The following is a 12,335-nucleotide window of genomic DNA, read 5'->3' on the forward strand; positions in this document are numbered from 1 at the left end:
ACTGCAAATCTGCCAAGAGAAAATTATAGAACTGCAAATTTATCTTTAAGTTACATGCCATGCTCTAAAGGAATATAACTGGAGAGTAAAATTTACCATTCCATCCTGAAATTAAGGCAAATGAGGTAATAACACTTCATGTAGAGTGCTGTACCAACCACGAATTACTTACATAAATCCATTCTCTCGCTGGCATTTTTCTAATGTGTTCTTAATCAAACTTCCTAATTTCCTAAAGAAAAGATGTCCAGAAGGTTTGGCAGTAGTCCCAGGCCCTTTGGTTTCTCCATATTCTTTGCACAATGCTTCAGCCTTGGTAAAAACTTTGCAAGAAAGAAAGGAAATAAAAATTATTTACATGACCCTCTTAAATCATGGTTCTTCCCTATAGTGCTTCACTCTTAGAAGACACCAGAATCCAGTCAGGCCTCTTTCTTCTTAGAAACAAAACCAAACCAGTTCAAAGACAGCCAAGATTTACTGCATCCAACAAGTGACTAGGAACAGGAAAAGAAAAAGCTTTTTGGGTGGGAAGATGCAGGAAAGCATTCTTATGTGTGGGGCAAAATGCAACAATAAGCCTAAGAACTGTGCCATATGGTAGGGAAAAACAGAGGGCATGAAGGTGTCCACACACAGCTGATGCCCCAAACCAAACAAGAATAACTAATATGGAGTGGGAGAAGAAGCACTCTTCTCTGAACAGCCGAACAGTATTTGTTTTACTCCAAGAAATCCAACTTAGTTTGTTCTTAATAATTTTCCAATTTATTTTTAAAACGAATATTAAAGTTTCCACTTTGAAGATTTGAGCATTTTTATACATTGCAGTAAAGTTATGCAGTGCAGGCCAATGGGGTACAAATAGCTTTGAAGAGAGAAGACTGGGCAGAAGACCTTGAACTACTGCAAACTTCCCTGAATATACCTTTCAAATGAATAGAAAAGAAATACTGAAATCTGTTTAAAAATAAACAAGCAAGATCTAGATTTACTATTTAACCTCCAAAGCAGAAATGGCTGTACTACTCTAACATACAGACCAGAAAACAGGATGACCAGACCCTTATGGGTTTTTATACTGCAGGCAGGTCAAAGCCAGTCTTTAAGCCAGGCCAAGAAGTGAAGATGAAAATTTTCTGCAGAAATGTTATGAAAGACAGTATTTGATAAGACCATTAAAAAAATAAAAATACACTGTCTCTATTCAAAGATGTGCTGGATTTCCATCAGGTGACAGATAAAATCTTTATGGGAGAGCAAATTAACAAAATATAGCAAAACAGAACAGGCATGGCACCATCAGACCCTATACTCCAGTCTCAACCACACTTACATTTTTCTGATTCCTGCAGAGATCTGATTGCTTCCCCACATTTATCACTCGCCAGCAAAGTCTGGCCATGGTAACAGTATGCCTGATGGAAGAGGACAAAATCATTACCAACATCCCTGGGCACTTCCTGCACCAATCCCTTCCTCCTGCTCCCTACAGGAGCTGCAGCTCTTTAAAGCTGCCATTCCCTGCAGACAGTTGACAGCTGGGGAATCCAAGTCAAAGCAGCATTCACTGAGCCATTAATGCAGTTCAACATGAACACTGTGAACCAGAACCATGAACACAGTATGAAAGGAGCTGTCTCAGTTCTAGCCAAGAGTAACTGAGCTGCACAGAGCTGTTTGACCTGAAGCACTGCTACACAGGCCAGTCCAAGCTCTCACTGCAGCAGTGTGCAGCATCAAGCCCCAGCACAGAAAGAGAATGAACCCCAGGCAAGTTTGCAAAGCTAAGACTGAAAACTAAAACTACCTGAACACCCAAAAACTCCATCTGCAACAAACATCACTGAATCTGGAAAAGATGAGGTGTTCTGCTGTCTGAGATATTTTGTCATAGTCCAAATAACTTTTCCACCCCCAAAAAGTCGATTGTGCTTGAAGGTGGTATTGTATTCCAGTGAAAACTGAATTGCCTATTATCTATTATCAGGAGCTGAGTTTAACTAGTAAACACAACAGCAGAAGGAACAATCCCATCAACGAATGCCCACCTTGCCCCCTTTCCTTTAGTGTCTGTTCTCACAGTACAAATCTATCTAAATCTACCACTGCCCAGATCACTCAAATTTAAAAAAAGGAGAAGTACCACAACTCTTACCCTCCCTCACCTCTCAAACCTGCTAATAAGGCAAGCAGATTTTAGCTACAGGTTCAGCCAAAGACAATTATGTGAACTGCTTAGCTTGGGCCTTTTGTACAGTATAAAAAAGATTACACGCTGTGGCAGGCTACAAGACACAGCAAATTGAGCAGCTGAGGATCTCAAGGGCACTGCAGTATGTGCTAGAAGATCCATCAGGCAAATAGGGACAGCTCTTGGAATGGTACCTTTTGGTACTTGATGCAGTTTCATTCAGGGCCTTCATAAAGATTCTCAGCTCTGAACTGTGCCTAGGATCAGACTGTGATGTAGATAACAGAGAGCACCATTATGCTCAACCTGAATGGCTTCAATTAAAGACCTGTGATCACAACAAATCTACACTGCTGCAATTTCACTTGGCTCCACAAAAATAGCTCAAATGTGACTGACACTGCACGATTCCTCTTCACAGTATGCAAAGAAAGCCAAGGCAATACTTAGCCCCCATTCCCTATGCAGCCCTTGGCAGACAGACAACAAGCTGTGACTGCTGCCACCCAAAGTACTTACGTAGGCCATATAGAAACAGCTCTTCAAGTTTAAGTACTTCCTCCATTTACCTGCATAGGTTGGATCCAAACTAGATAATGTTTGATCTGTGAATACATAGGTAAAGTAATTCTTAAGACATTTCTTAAAAGAAAAACCCCAAACACATTAAAAGACCAGAATTCTTGAACTTAGCACTAGATCCTAACTCTAAAGTATCCAGAAACGAGGGACAAAAATTCCTCCTGCAAAAGCACAGAAAAACCCTGAGAAAAACCACCAAAAATCTATAGCTATCATGCAGTTGTCCCTAGAATTCCTGAAACTGCTGTCCACTAAGTCTGGATGGCTAATTCTCTAAGTATATTTATGCAGCATTTCAAAACTTGTTCCTAGTTAAGGTTCCAGTAGTGACTCCCACACTTCTGCACTTCTCCCACTTGTCTCAGTAAGCCCAGAGATCATCTTACTCATCTGGAAGGTGGTACATAATGAACTCACTCCACTCTCCATGCTCTGCATCATGACATGCGGCCCAAAAGCAGCTGGAACATACTCCACTGACATCAGGCCGTTAGTCTGCTGCTAGTCTGTTTTCCTTCACTAATGTTTCCTACCATCAGCTACCATTTCCTACCATACAACAAGATTCCCACAAAACCAAAAAGCTTTATCATAACACATGCTGATAACTGAAGCCTTAAATGTGCTAAATAGAAGCTAAATACACACTCCACATCCACCGAGAACAGCATTAATATTGCAATTTATGGGTAGGTGAAGTATATCTGCTGGCAAGAGTGCATAAATTTAGTCACTAAGGAAGACACTCACCAGCTTTTTGGTAGAAGTTGGCTGTTTCATAAGCAAGAGCAGCTATTAGGCCTGGATTATGTTTCAGCTCAATAGCCCGAGCAATTGTCACTGAAAAATAGTTCCACACCATGATTTAAGTTTAATTGAAATGTCCCATTACATCAAATCAGCAGAGGCATTTAGGGTTTTAAAACCCCGGCATGAACAGACAATAGATGCTGTGCAGTCAAGCAAACAGCAGAATAAAGACAGATTGTTTCTTGGATAGAATGATTCCAATTTAATAGAAAAACTGAAGGAATGTTAGCCTTAAGAGTAGCTAATAAACAGAAGCTGCACATATTTTAAAGTAAAAGAGCTGGGAATGTCCGTTAGGCAAGCATGGTGGTGAAAGCATTGCATGAAAAGAAGAAATAAGAAAAAGGAGTAGTGCCACACAAGTTCTTCCCAAGTGAAAGATATTCCATATTACAATTTTAATATCAGACTGATTTTTGGCATTTCCCTTTTATAATTGTAACATAATTATCTTTAAAAGCAACCTGCCCCACTATGCCACAGTACTTTAGGAGAATAAAAACTCATGGCCTTGCTGCCAAGCAGAATTCATGAGACAGCAGTGACCCACAAAGAGTAATTTCCTACAGCCAACCAATGTATATTTGAAGATACCTTCTTGAGCTTCAGCTTGACACTGTATGATGTAGGACTCTGTAAGTCGAGCTTCTAAATCTCTTCCCTTTTCCACAGGTGTAATCAATTTTGGAATGTGACTTTCCTAAATACAAAGCAAGTCTCAGAGTTAGTTTAGGCTCAAAACCAGTGCAAAAAAGGGGCTTCATGCCTAAATGGATGGGACACACTGAGCGAAGGTCCCAAGACAGCACATGTAGCACATTATATGGGCCGACAGACAAACCACTCTTCCAGTGCCACTGGGAATGAGTTCCAGGGATTGAGGGGTACCACAACATATTAACACCCTTCTGTTTCCTGCATCATTCAGGTGCTCTCAGGTATGTGTGTATAGCAAAGGCCTCTCTAAGACAAAAAGTCAAGTATTTGGAGACACCTTGAAGAACAGACAGCAAAGAAAGCCCTTCTACCTTCAGGTGTTTAAAAATCCCAGCTGCTATCTTCAAGCTGCGGTGAACGTCTTTTGCTTCATCCTCTGTTATACTGAGAAAATAGAATGAATTGGTAAAATTATGGTTAGAAAGGGACTCTAAGTGTCATTTAGTGCCACCTCCTGCTTTGGGGCATGTTGTGGGTTTACAGGAAACAAGTTTTCTGGGAATGGAGTGGCCAGAGGCCAATAGGTATTCAGATTCTAAATTGACACCAGGCTTGGCCACTGAGGGGGGATGCGCCTCTGAGAACACAGGGGTTAGAAGCAGAGCACTCCCTTGGGCTCTCTCTTTGATTTCCGGCCAGCAAAAAGGCAAGGCCTCCCCTGCCCGGCTTCGAGCTGGGTGGGGGAGGGGAAACCTGTGGCCCGGCAGAGGTAGGCCTGACCCCTCAAGATGGAAGGGTGGTGGGGACACCAGGAGGCGGTGGGCAGCCCCCTCCAGGAGAGACAGAGGAAGAGAGGCCCCGAGAAGATTTGGGCAGCCCCCCCCCAGCCAGAAGACGAGAGAGAGAAAGCTGGTACGGGCCTGTGGCCTTGAAGTGATATCGGCTTGTGGAGAAGGAGGGGGAAGGGGGGAGTGCAGCAGGGAAGGAGCCTGGCCGAGTGCAGGAGTTTGTTAACCCCTTTCTGGACAATGAAGACCTCACAGAGCATTTGGACCTTTCCTGGAGGGGAGATGGAGTGGATGATAAAGAGGAAATGGGCAAGTGAATGACAGTTGGAGCAGTGAATGAGGCTGGGAGAGTAAAGAAGAGCCCGGAAAGAGATGGAGTAGCTGGTTGCTGGACTCTTTTTGGTACAGCCATGGACAGAACCATGCTTCCTCGTGACACAGAGGCTGCATGCAGGGGGGAGGCGATGGCTCAGAACTGAGAGGGTTCAGTTTGGAGACCCCCCGGCCCCAGGGGGTAGACAAGTATGGGGGGCACAAGAGGTCCCGAGAGTGAGAGACTGTGCTTTTTTGGAACTGGTCAAAGCACCCTTAAAAGAATAACCCTCGAAGCAGCTCTGATCCATGCACAGTGGAGAGAGCACTGGGCATGCAAGGAAGAGGTCACCATGGCACCAAGAAGGACTCCTCTCCTCTTGACGGACTGAAATTGAGTATTTACTCAATGGATGGATGAGTGAGTGATGGGTGGATGGATGGAGAGTTGAAATTTGGAAGATGTATTGGAAATGTGGTGGGGGAAGGAGGAAATGTTTTTGTGGAGTTTTCATTTTCCAGGTGTGTGTGTGCGTGTGTGTGTGGGGGGGGGTTTTTTCCTTTTGTAGTTTAGTTAATAAACTTTTTTTTCTAAGGTAGAGGCATGCTGTGCTTATTTCCTGGTCACATCTCACAGCAAACACCAGGGAAGTAAATTTTCATGGGGCACTGGCATTGTGCCAGTGTCAAGCCATGACAGGGCACCATATTTCGCAACAGCAGATCAGATCAGTTATAGCTTTGTCTAGATGAACCTTAAATCCTTCAAGAATCAAGAGTCCACTAATTCCCTAAGCGACCTATCCCATGGCTGTGCTACCCTCAGAATAAAGAAGTTTCTCACAGTGTCCAGTCATGAAATAATCATATAGATCTTGCTTGAAAGAAAAAATGTAAGATCCTGTGATAACTCTCAAGTAAAAGCCAACCTCAGTGTTAGAAGCCAAGGATTTAGAGGTCTGTAGGGTTAAAATGTCAGCAGAGCTGTGATGTTAAGAATCTCAGTTTTCTACCTGGACATTTAGAGGGGGACTGATGAAGGGTTCATTGACAATTGACACTATCTCTGTATCACAGTCATGTAGTACTACTGCACTCGGTTTACAGAGGCAAGAAGGGATTGAAGTGCTTGTGTGCAAAGACCAACTGCCTCCTGGAACTCCTCTGCCTGAGCTGGACATTTCCTATTGCAGGCAACCCCCAGAACCTGCTAAATCTTTGGTGGAGCATTGCTACAGCAGAATTGTTAAGAAAAGAAAACCACTTACTCTTCTTTTCCAGCAAGTCTTGATGCATATTTTGTGTACCATAGAGCTACATTAAATCCCATGGAAACCAGTTCAAACACTGCATCCTGCTGGGCACTAAAGAAAGACAGATAAAAACCCCCCAAAAGCTTAATGCATTCAGTTTTGTTCTCACATCTCTCTCTGCTGCTAGTTCACGTAGCAAAAGTTAACACTTCTCTCCATAAAACATTTTTCATTTACAATGTCAACAATTTCCAATTCTGAACCTTCTACTTTGCTGAACTGTTTAAGAGAGACATAATTTTTTTTACTTATTCCCTTTAAGAACTCATCATTGAATCTACCACATTCAGATGCCCACCCTTCCCTTTTGGGAACTTTTATTTTAAAACTGTAACTTGAGATTTGTTTAGCTTTGGGTGTGGCTGACATTTTGCTATCTCTTTTTTTTTTTTTTTTCAGTCACACATTTTTAGAAAGCCTTGCCCTGGAATGTCCACTTTAAAGTTGTACTGCTAAGTTAATAAGTCAGAGTCTGTTACAACTCTCTCAAATGAATGCTAATGCAATTATTTATGTAACTGCAGACAAATAGCAGGATTTTTTCCTGCAAATAGCAGGAAATTTCAAAAGGTAAAAACTGAGTCTTTGAAAAGACTGAACTTGCACAGAGTCTTTGAAAAGACTGAACTTGCAATCACAAGCTCAGTTTAGCTTAGGAACTAGCAAACGTTTTAAAAAGAAAGATGTGGGAGAGGGAAGAGTAATGTTGGCACAAGTACAAGTGTGCATGACCGTGAGAAAATTAGAATAAAGTCCTAATCAACAAATTTTCTTCCATGGGGAATTAAAGCTTTGAGGAGGTCAAACACTCCTAGCTAAAGCTTGACAAATTTGTAGGCATGATTATACAACACAATTACCTCCAATAGCAAGAGATAAGTGAATAATTCAAAAGGTTACAGATCTGTATTCCTCCCGGAAACAGAAGATTTGTTTGTTTGAACCAAGAGGACGTACTCAGAGCCTCAGAGGACAAGAACAAAATCGGATCTTCAGCAACACTGGAACCTCCAAACACACAGAAGTTCCTGGTCAGGCAATAGTGCCAAATTAAGTTTCAAACTGCAGTGTGCTTTGTTACCATGCTCAATTCACCAATATCCTCAAGGCTCTTCTTTATACTGCTCTAGCTAACTGCAGGTTGAGTTTGTAGATCAACTGAGACCTAGCGGATCCTTCTACCGTTATTGTGCATTCTCACAGCTTAACATAAAGGCCACTAGGCACACTTCAGAACACCTAACACAGTACAGCAGTTACCAAAAATTTAGTAACACCTTTTTAGAAACTACTTTGTGTTCAAGACTTTGCTGCATTTCTGTTTCCCTTCAGGCCTGTGCATGTGTGTAACAAAGCAGCAGAGAGCAGCTGCATACCCCACACCCAGAAAAGCACACACACCTTGGGACTTGTCCTTGTAACGTGTCCGTCCACTTGAAATTCTGAATATATCTCAACTTGCACTCTTGGGAAGAGTCATCCAGTGAAAGGATAAAACCTATGGAATAATAAAACAGGCAATCTCAAAGTAAGAAGCAGAAATTAGTAATGAAGGAGATGGATCAATATGAATATAGATATAGATAAAGGAATGTTTCTTGCTGAACCCCTCAAAATCCCATGTTACTTCCTGGGATTTTTATTACTCAGTATCTTGAGAACAAAATGTGGAAAAAACCAACTGGCTACTCCAGGAAACTGCTTGCCCAGCATGTTACCAACTCAATTCTGAGAATCTTGACTGCTCAAGGAAAACCTGGCAGATTTCTGCATGTCCCATACAGTGACAAGTTGGGAGTGGGACTAGCCCAGGTACAGGATGGCTGAGGGTGTTCAAGGTGAGTGAGTGGCTGTCTCTGCCACCATACTGCCAACCAGGAAATTCCAGGAAAAGCTTCCTGGTCAACAGGGAGAGGGAAAAGGGCTTCTAAGCATGGGCTCACCTAGTCATCATCCATCTTCAGGGCTACAAGAAATTGTTTTTTTATGTCCAGCAGCCCAGAAAACAGCAGTTAGTGGGATGAGGCTCATGCTATGGGATGTTGCATATGCAGGCCCAGGAAATTTTAGTGATGCTGAAGAAGGGTCCTGGTCAGATCAGGCCTTACAGACTTTAAGAGGTCAAGAGCCTGCCATAGCAGCTACTGGGGCTAATACCTGTCAGTGTGTCGCATGTTTATAAAATCAGAAAATACTTGTTCCTTTCACATGCAGAAGATTTTAGTGGCCTGAAGAAACTATCCAAATCTTGGCTGTTGCAACAGGGACTCTTATCTGACCATTAGATGTGACATTAGCCTACACCCTCCCAGGAGCTCATTAAACCAATGTTTACTTCCCACAGACTGAAAGACCCCACTTTCTGTTGTATTGCACTAAATAGCTTATTTAGCTGTTGTTTTGCACTGGGTAATTGGAAATTTGTACTGAGTAAGTTATGTCATGTAGATTGTTATTTCCCCTCTCCCATCACATGGTCTGTCCCTCATGCACCCCTCTGCTATATCCCCTGGTGGTCTGTTCCCTGGTCACCCCTCCCCTTGCCCCGCCGCAATGGTATCCCATTGGCTGTGGTCCTATTCCCCCGCCCCCATCCCCCTCAGGTATAAAGTGCACCGCAAGATTGTCACGCTCTCTTTTACACTCGAGTGGTCGCTGGAACCAGAAGCGTCCATTCCCAAGCCAATAAACAGGACACTCGTCCCCACGTGGAGAAGAGCGCTTCTCATCTTTTACTTTGTTCATGTAAGACCGTGTGGGCTAGAGTCCAGAGCTAGCCGTGTTGGACTCATACAATAGCCCGAGACACACGGATTCCTGCAACTTTCCACAAATCGGCTGATTCCTGAAAACTCAGTCCTAAGAAACCTGGCTGAGCACTTGACTGCTAAGAGAGAGTTACCCAAATATTGGCAGAAGGAAGGTTTCAAAGGAATGTGTCAGCACAGCTGAACCATCTACTGAAAATGCAGATACCATGCTAATGAGCACCTACATATATATACACACACCCCTAAGATAAGCAGCAGTAGAAGGTAAACTTGCAACAAATCTATGGTCTAGTATTAGACAAACCAGCAGTTTACACTGAATACTAAATGGAATAAACTAATTAATAGACTCAATTTATACTTAGGGAGCAACTCACCACCACCTAAAAGACAAATACATGTTTTCTCTTCCAACAGGAAGCAGAATTAGGTTAAAGGCAGGAGGGCAGGGCTGCCAGCACTTAGTATTGGCAGGGTCACAAAGGATACTGAAACTTGGAGAAGGGGCCTGGTGAGCAGCCAGCACTGGTATCAAGCACAGAACCCATGAACATACTCTCCTTCCTGAGAAGCACAAAGCTTCCTTACGGGAGATCAGCACAATTAACATTCTGAGAAGTGCCATTAGAATTGAACTGATACTTCTCTTGATGAATTAGTAGTACTGCTAATAAATCTCCCTACCTTGCAGAAGTGAGAAGTAGAAGTCAGCTGCATTCTTCATCATTTCTGGATTACAGCTTGAGTCTGTAAAAAGCTCCAATAGCCGTGTTCGAGACAACCGCAATTCACTAAATGAAAGGAGAAAAAAAAACCCTAAGAAATCCTATTAAAATGTACCAATACAGAAAAATCTTCCTTTCTCCTCTGGATACATATGACTGGACCCACAGCAGTGGATAATCAGTACTCAATCTACTGTTCTAACACTAACTAAAATAACTGTGCCTTTACCTACCAAGAGGTTGGGTGCACAGAGAGGAAAGGGAAGCAACAAGCAGGAACAATCTTTAACAATAGAATGGGATGATGAGATGAAGAGATAAGAATAGAGCTGCAAAATAGGCTGAGATCCCTTTTAATTACATTCCTATCCACAACGGAACAGTCAAGCCCTATCCACTTATGGATATTAAGCAATCCTCTGCAGAGGAATGCATAGTCATCAGAAAGACAATGAAGTGTTTAGTCTTTTGCCTCTGCATTGTTGTAATTGGCCTTGCTGTGCACTCAGAGACTGGAGAATTCATTCCCTGTAAGCAAATGTTCTGTGTTAGCAGCGTCGTACTGCCTCCCTGCCTACACATCTCTAGTCATCTTCAGCTCAAAAACTGAAAAGCAACCATTACTTTTAAGGATGTTCCCCAAACTGTAAGAGGCAGAGTGAAGCTAGTCCCAAGTACACTTACTTGCAAACCTTTTTTGCAGCTGGAGTGGTGGCTACCCCATAAAAATTAAATGAAACGGGAGCTGTAGCCTTCAGAGGGTTGCGATGGAACCAGTGGGTCATCTTCTTCCTGCAGTGTTGTCTATGCCAAATCTAAGGAGTGGAAAGGAAAGAACAGCTGCAGGAACAGGTACAACTGAGGGGCTGCCCAGGTCCTGGTCCTCTGCTCACAAAAAGATATTCCAAATGTAAATAACTAATTTGAAATTAATTTCTTTTTTTTTCCCCATTTGAAATGCTAAGCTTCTATATGCCTCGTGCTCATTATCTATGTGCTTTGTGTGAGAATTACACTCTTGAAATACAAATGCTTTCTGAGGCAACTATTTTAAGTTCGGCAAAAAGCTACCACCTACTTTACTCTATGTGAGCACACACATTGCTAGGAAAAAAACCTCCACATTTGTTACCTCCTGCATAAGGCTGAACATATCTGTAAATTACATGAGAAATATCTCAGAATCACAGAATCAACTGGGTTGGAAAAGACCCTCAGATTACTGAGCCCAACCTTTGTGAGAACATTACCATGTCAACTAGATCATGGCACTGCATGACATGTCCAGCCTTTCCTCAAAGGCCTCCAGGGATGGAGGTGGGTGACTCCACCTCCCTGGGCAGCCCATTCCAATGTTTAACAACCCCTTCTGTGAAGAAATCCTTCGTAATGCAAAACCAGCACCTCCCTTGGCAGAGACTGAGGCCCCTTCCTCTAATCCTGTCACTTGATACCTGGAAGAAGAGGCTGATCCCCAACTTGCCACAACCTCCTTTCAGGGAGTTGTAGGGAGTGATAAGGTCACCTCTGAGATGCTTCCTCCTTTCCAGGCTAAATCTCAGTTCACTGAGATCATTATACTGTGCCTGATCCATCTGTGAATAGCTTGTTTGGGAGCCTTTGGTATACGTGAACTTGCAACCACAAACCCTGACTGAAAACATGGATCTATTTACACACGTGTATCAGACCGGGAAGGTTGGGAGGGCAGAGATAAAGCCGACTCTCTTCTCTTTCGCTTCAATTTCAGCAGCCAAATATAACACAGGCATTGTAGTAAGTTTCACAACAGCAGTGCGGGGTGATAGAACATATTGGACACATCCTGAACATGGGAGGTAAAACGTCACCATGAGGACAGAAAAATTGAGAAGCAAATTGTGTACTCTCCATCTCAAAGGTTTTCCAGACCTCACGGGACAAAGCCCAGAGGCTCCCTAGGACCTCCATCATCCCGTGGTCCTTTTGGAATCCCTTCAGTTCATCCCTATAAAAACACTCTACAGCTTTGCTAAGAAACAAACAAACAAAACCAAAACAGACCCAAGAAGATCTGCCAAGCACAGATTCCCCGGCACGGCCCAGATCCCGCAAACCGAGCAGGGGCATCGCGTCGGCACCTATCGCGCCACGCTTACCGCGCCGGCACCTCTCAGGGTTTGTCCGTCAGGCCAGCGGCTGCC

The 12,335-nt window shown here is 43.1% G+C and overlaps 1 protein-coding gene across 1 annotated transcript in view; it reads right to left on the reverse strand.

Annotated features, from left to right (window-relative positions):
- Positions 1-11,957, reverse strand: part of BROX (BRO1 domain and CAAX motif containing) — an 18,196-nt gene extending 6,239 nt beyond the window's left edge. The window contains exons 1-11 of the mRNA XM_005430122.2: positions 11,833-11,957; positions 10,837-10,967; positions 10,112-10,218; positions 8,058-8,154; positions 6,612-6,707; positions 4,615-4,687; positions 4,181-4,286; positions 3,527-3,616; positions 2,714-2,799; positions 1,337-1,418; positions 173-323 (exon numbers count right to left, since the gene is read on the reverse strand). Of these exons, the coding sequence (XP_005430179.1) occupies positions 173-323; positions 1,337-1,418; positions 2,714-2,799; positions 3,527-3,616; positions 4,181-4,286; positions 4,615-4,687; positions 6,612-6,707; positions 8,058-8,154; positions 10,112-10,218; positions 10,837-10,937 (989 nt within the window). The 5' untranslated portion in view covers positions 10,938-10,967; positions 11,833-11,957. The remainder of the gene's footprint in view (positions 1-172; positions 324-1,336; positions 1,419-2,713; positions 2,800-3,526; positions 3,617-4,180; positions 4,287-4,614; positions 4,688-6,611; positions 6,708-8,057; positions 8,155-10,111; positions 10,219-10,836; positions 10,968-11,832) is intronic.
- Between the last annotated feature and the right edge of the window lie 378 nt (positions 11,958-12,335).

Source organism: Geospiza fortis, unplaced genomic scaffold, assembly GCF_000277835.1.
Source record: "Geospiza fortis unplaced genomic scaffold, GeoFor_1.0 scaffold258, whole genome shotgun sequence".
Taxonomy (NCBI): domain Eukaryota; kingdom Metazoa; phylum Chordata; class Aves; order Passeriformes; family Thraupidae; genus Geospiza; species Geospiza fortis.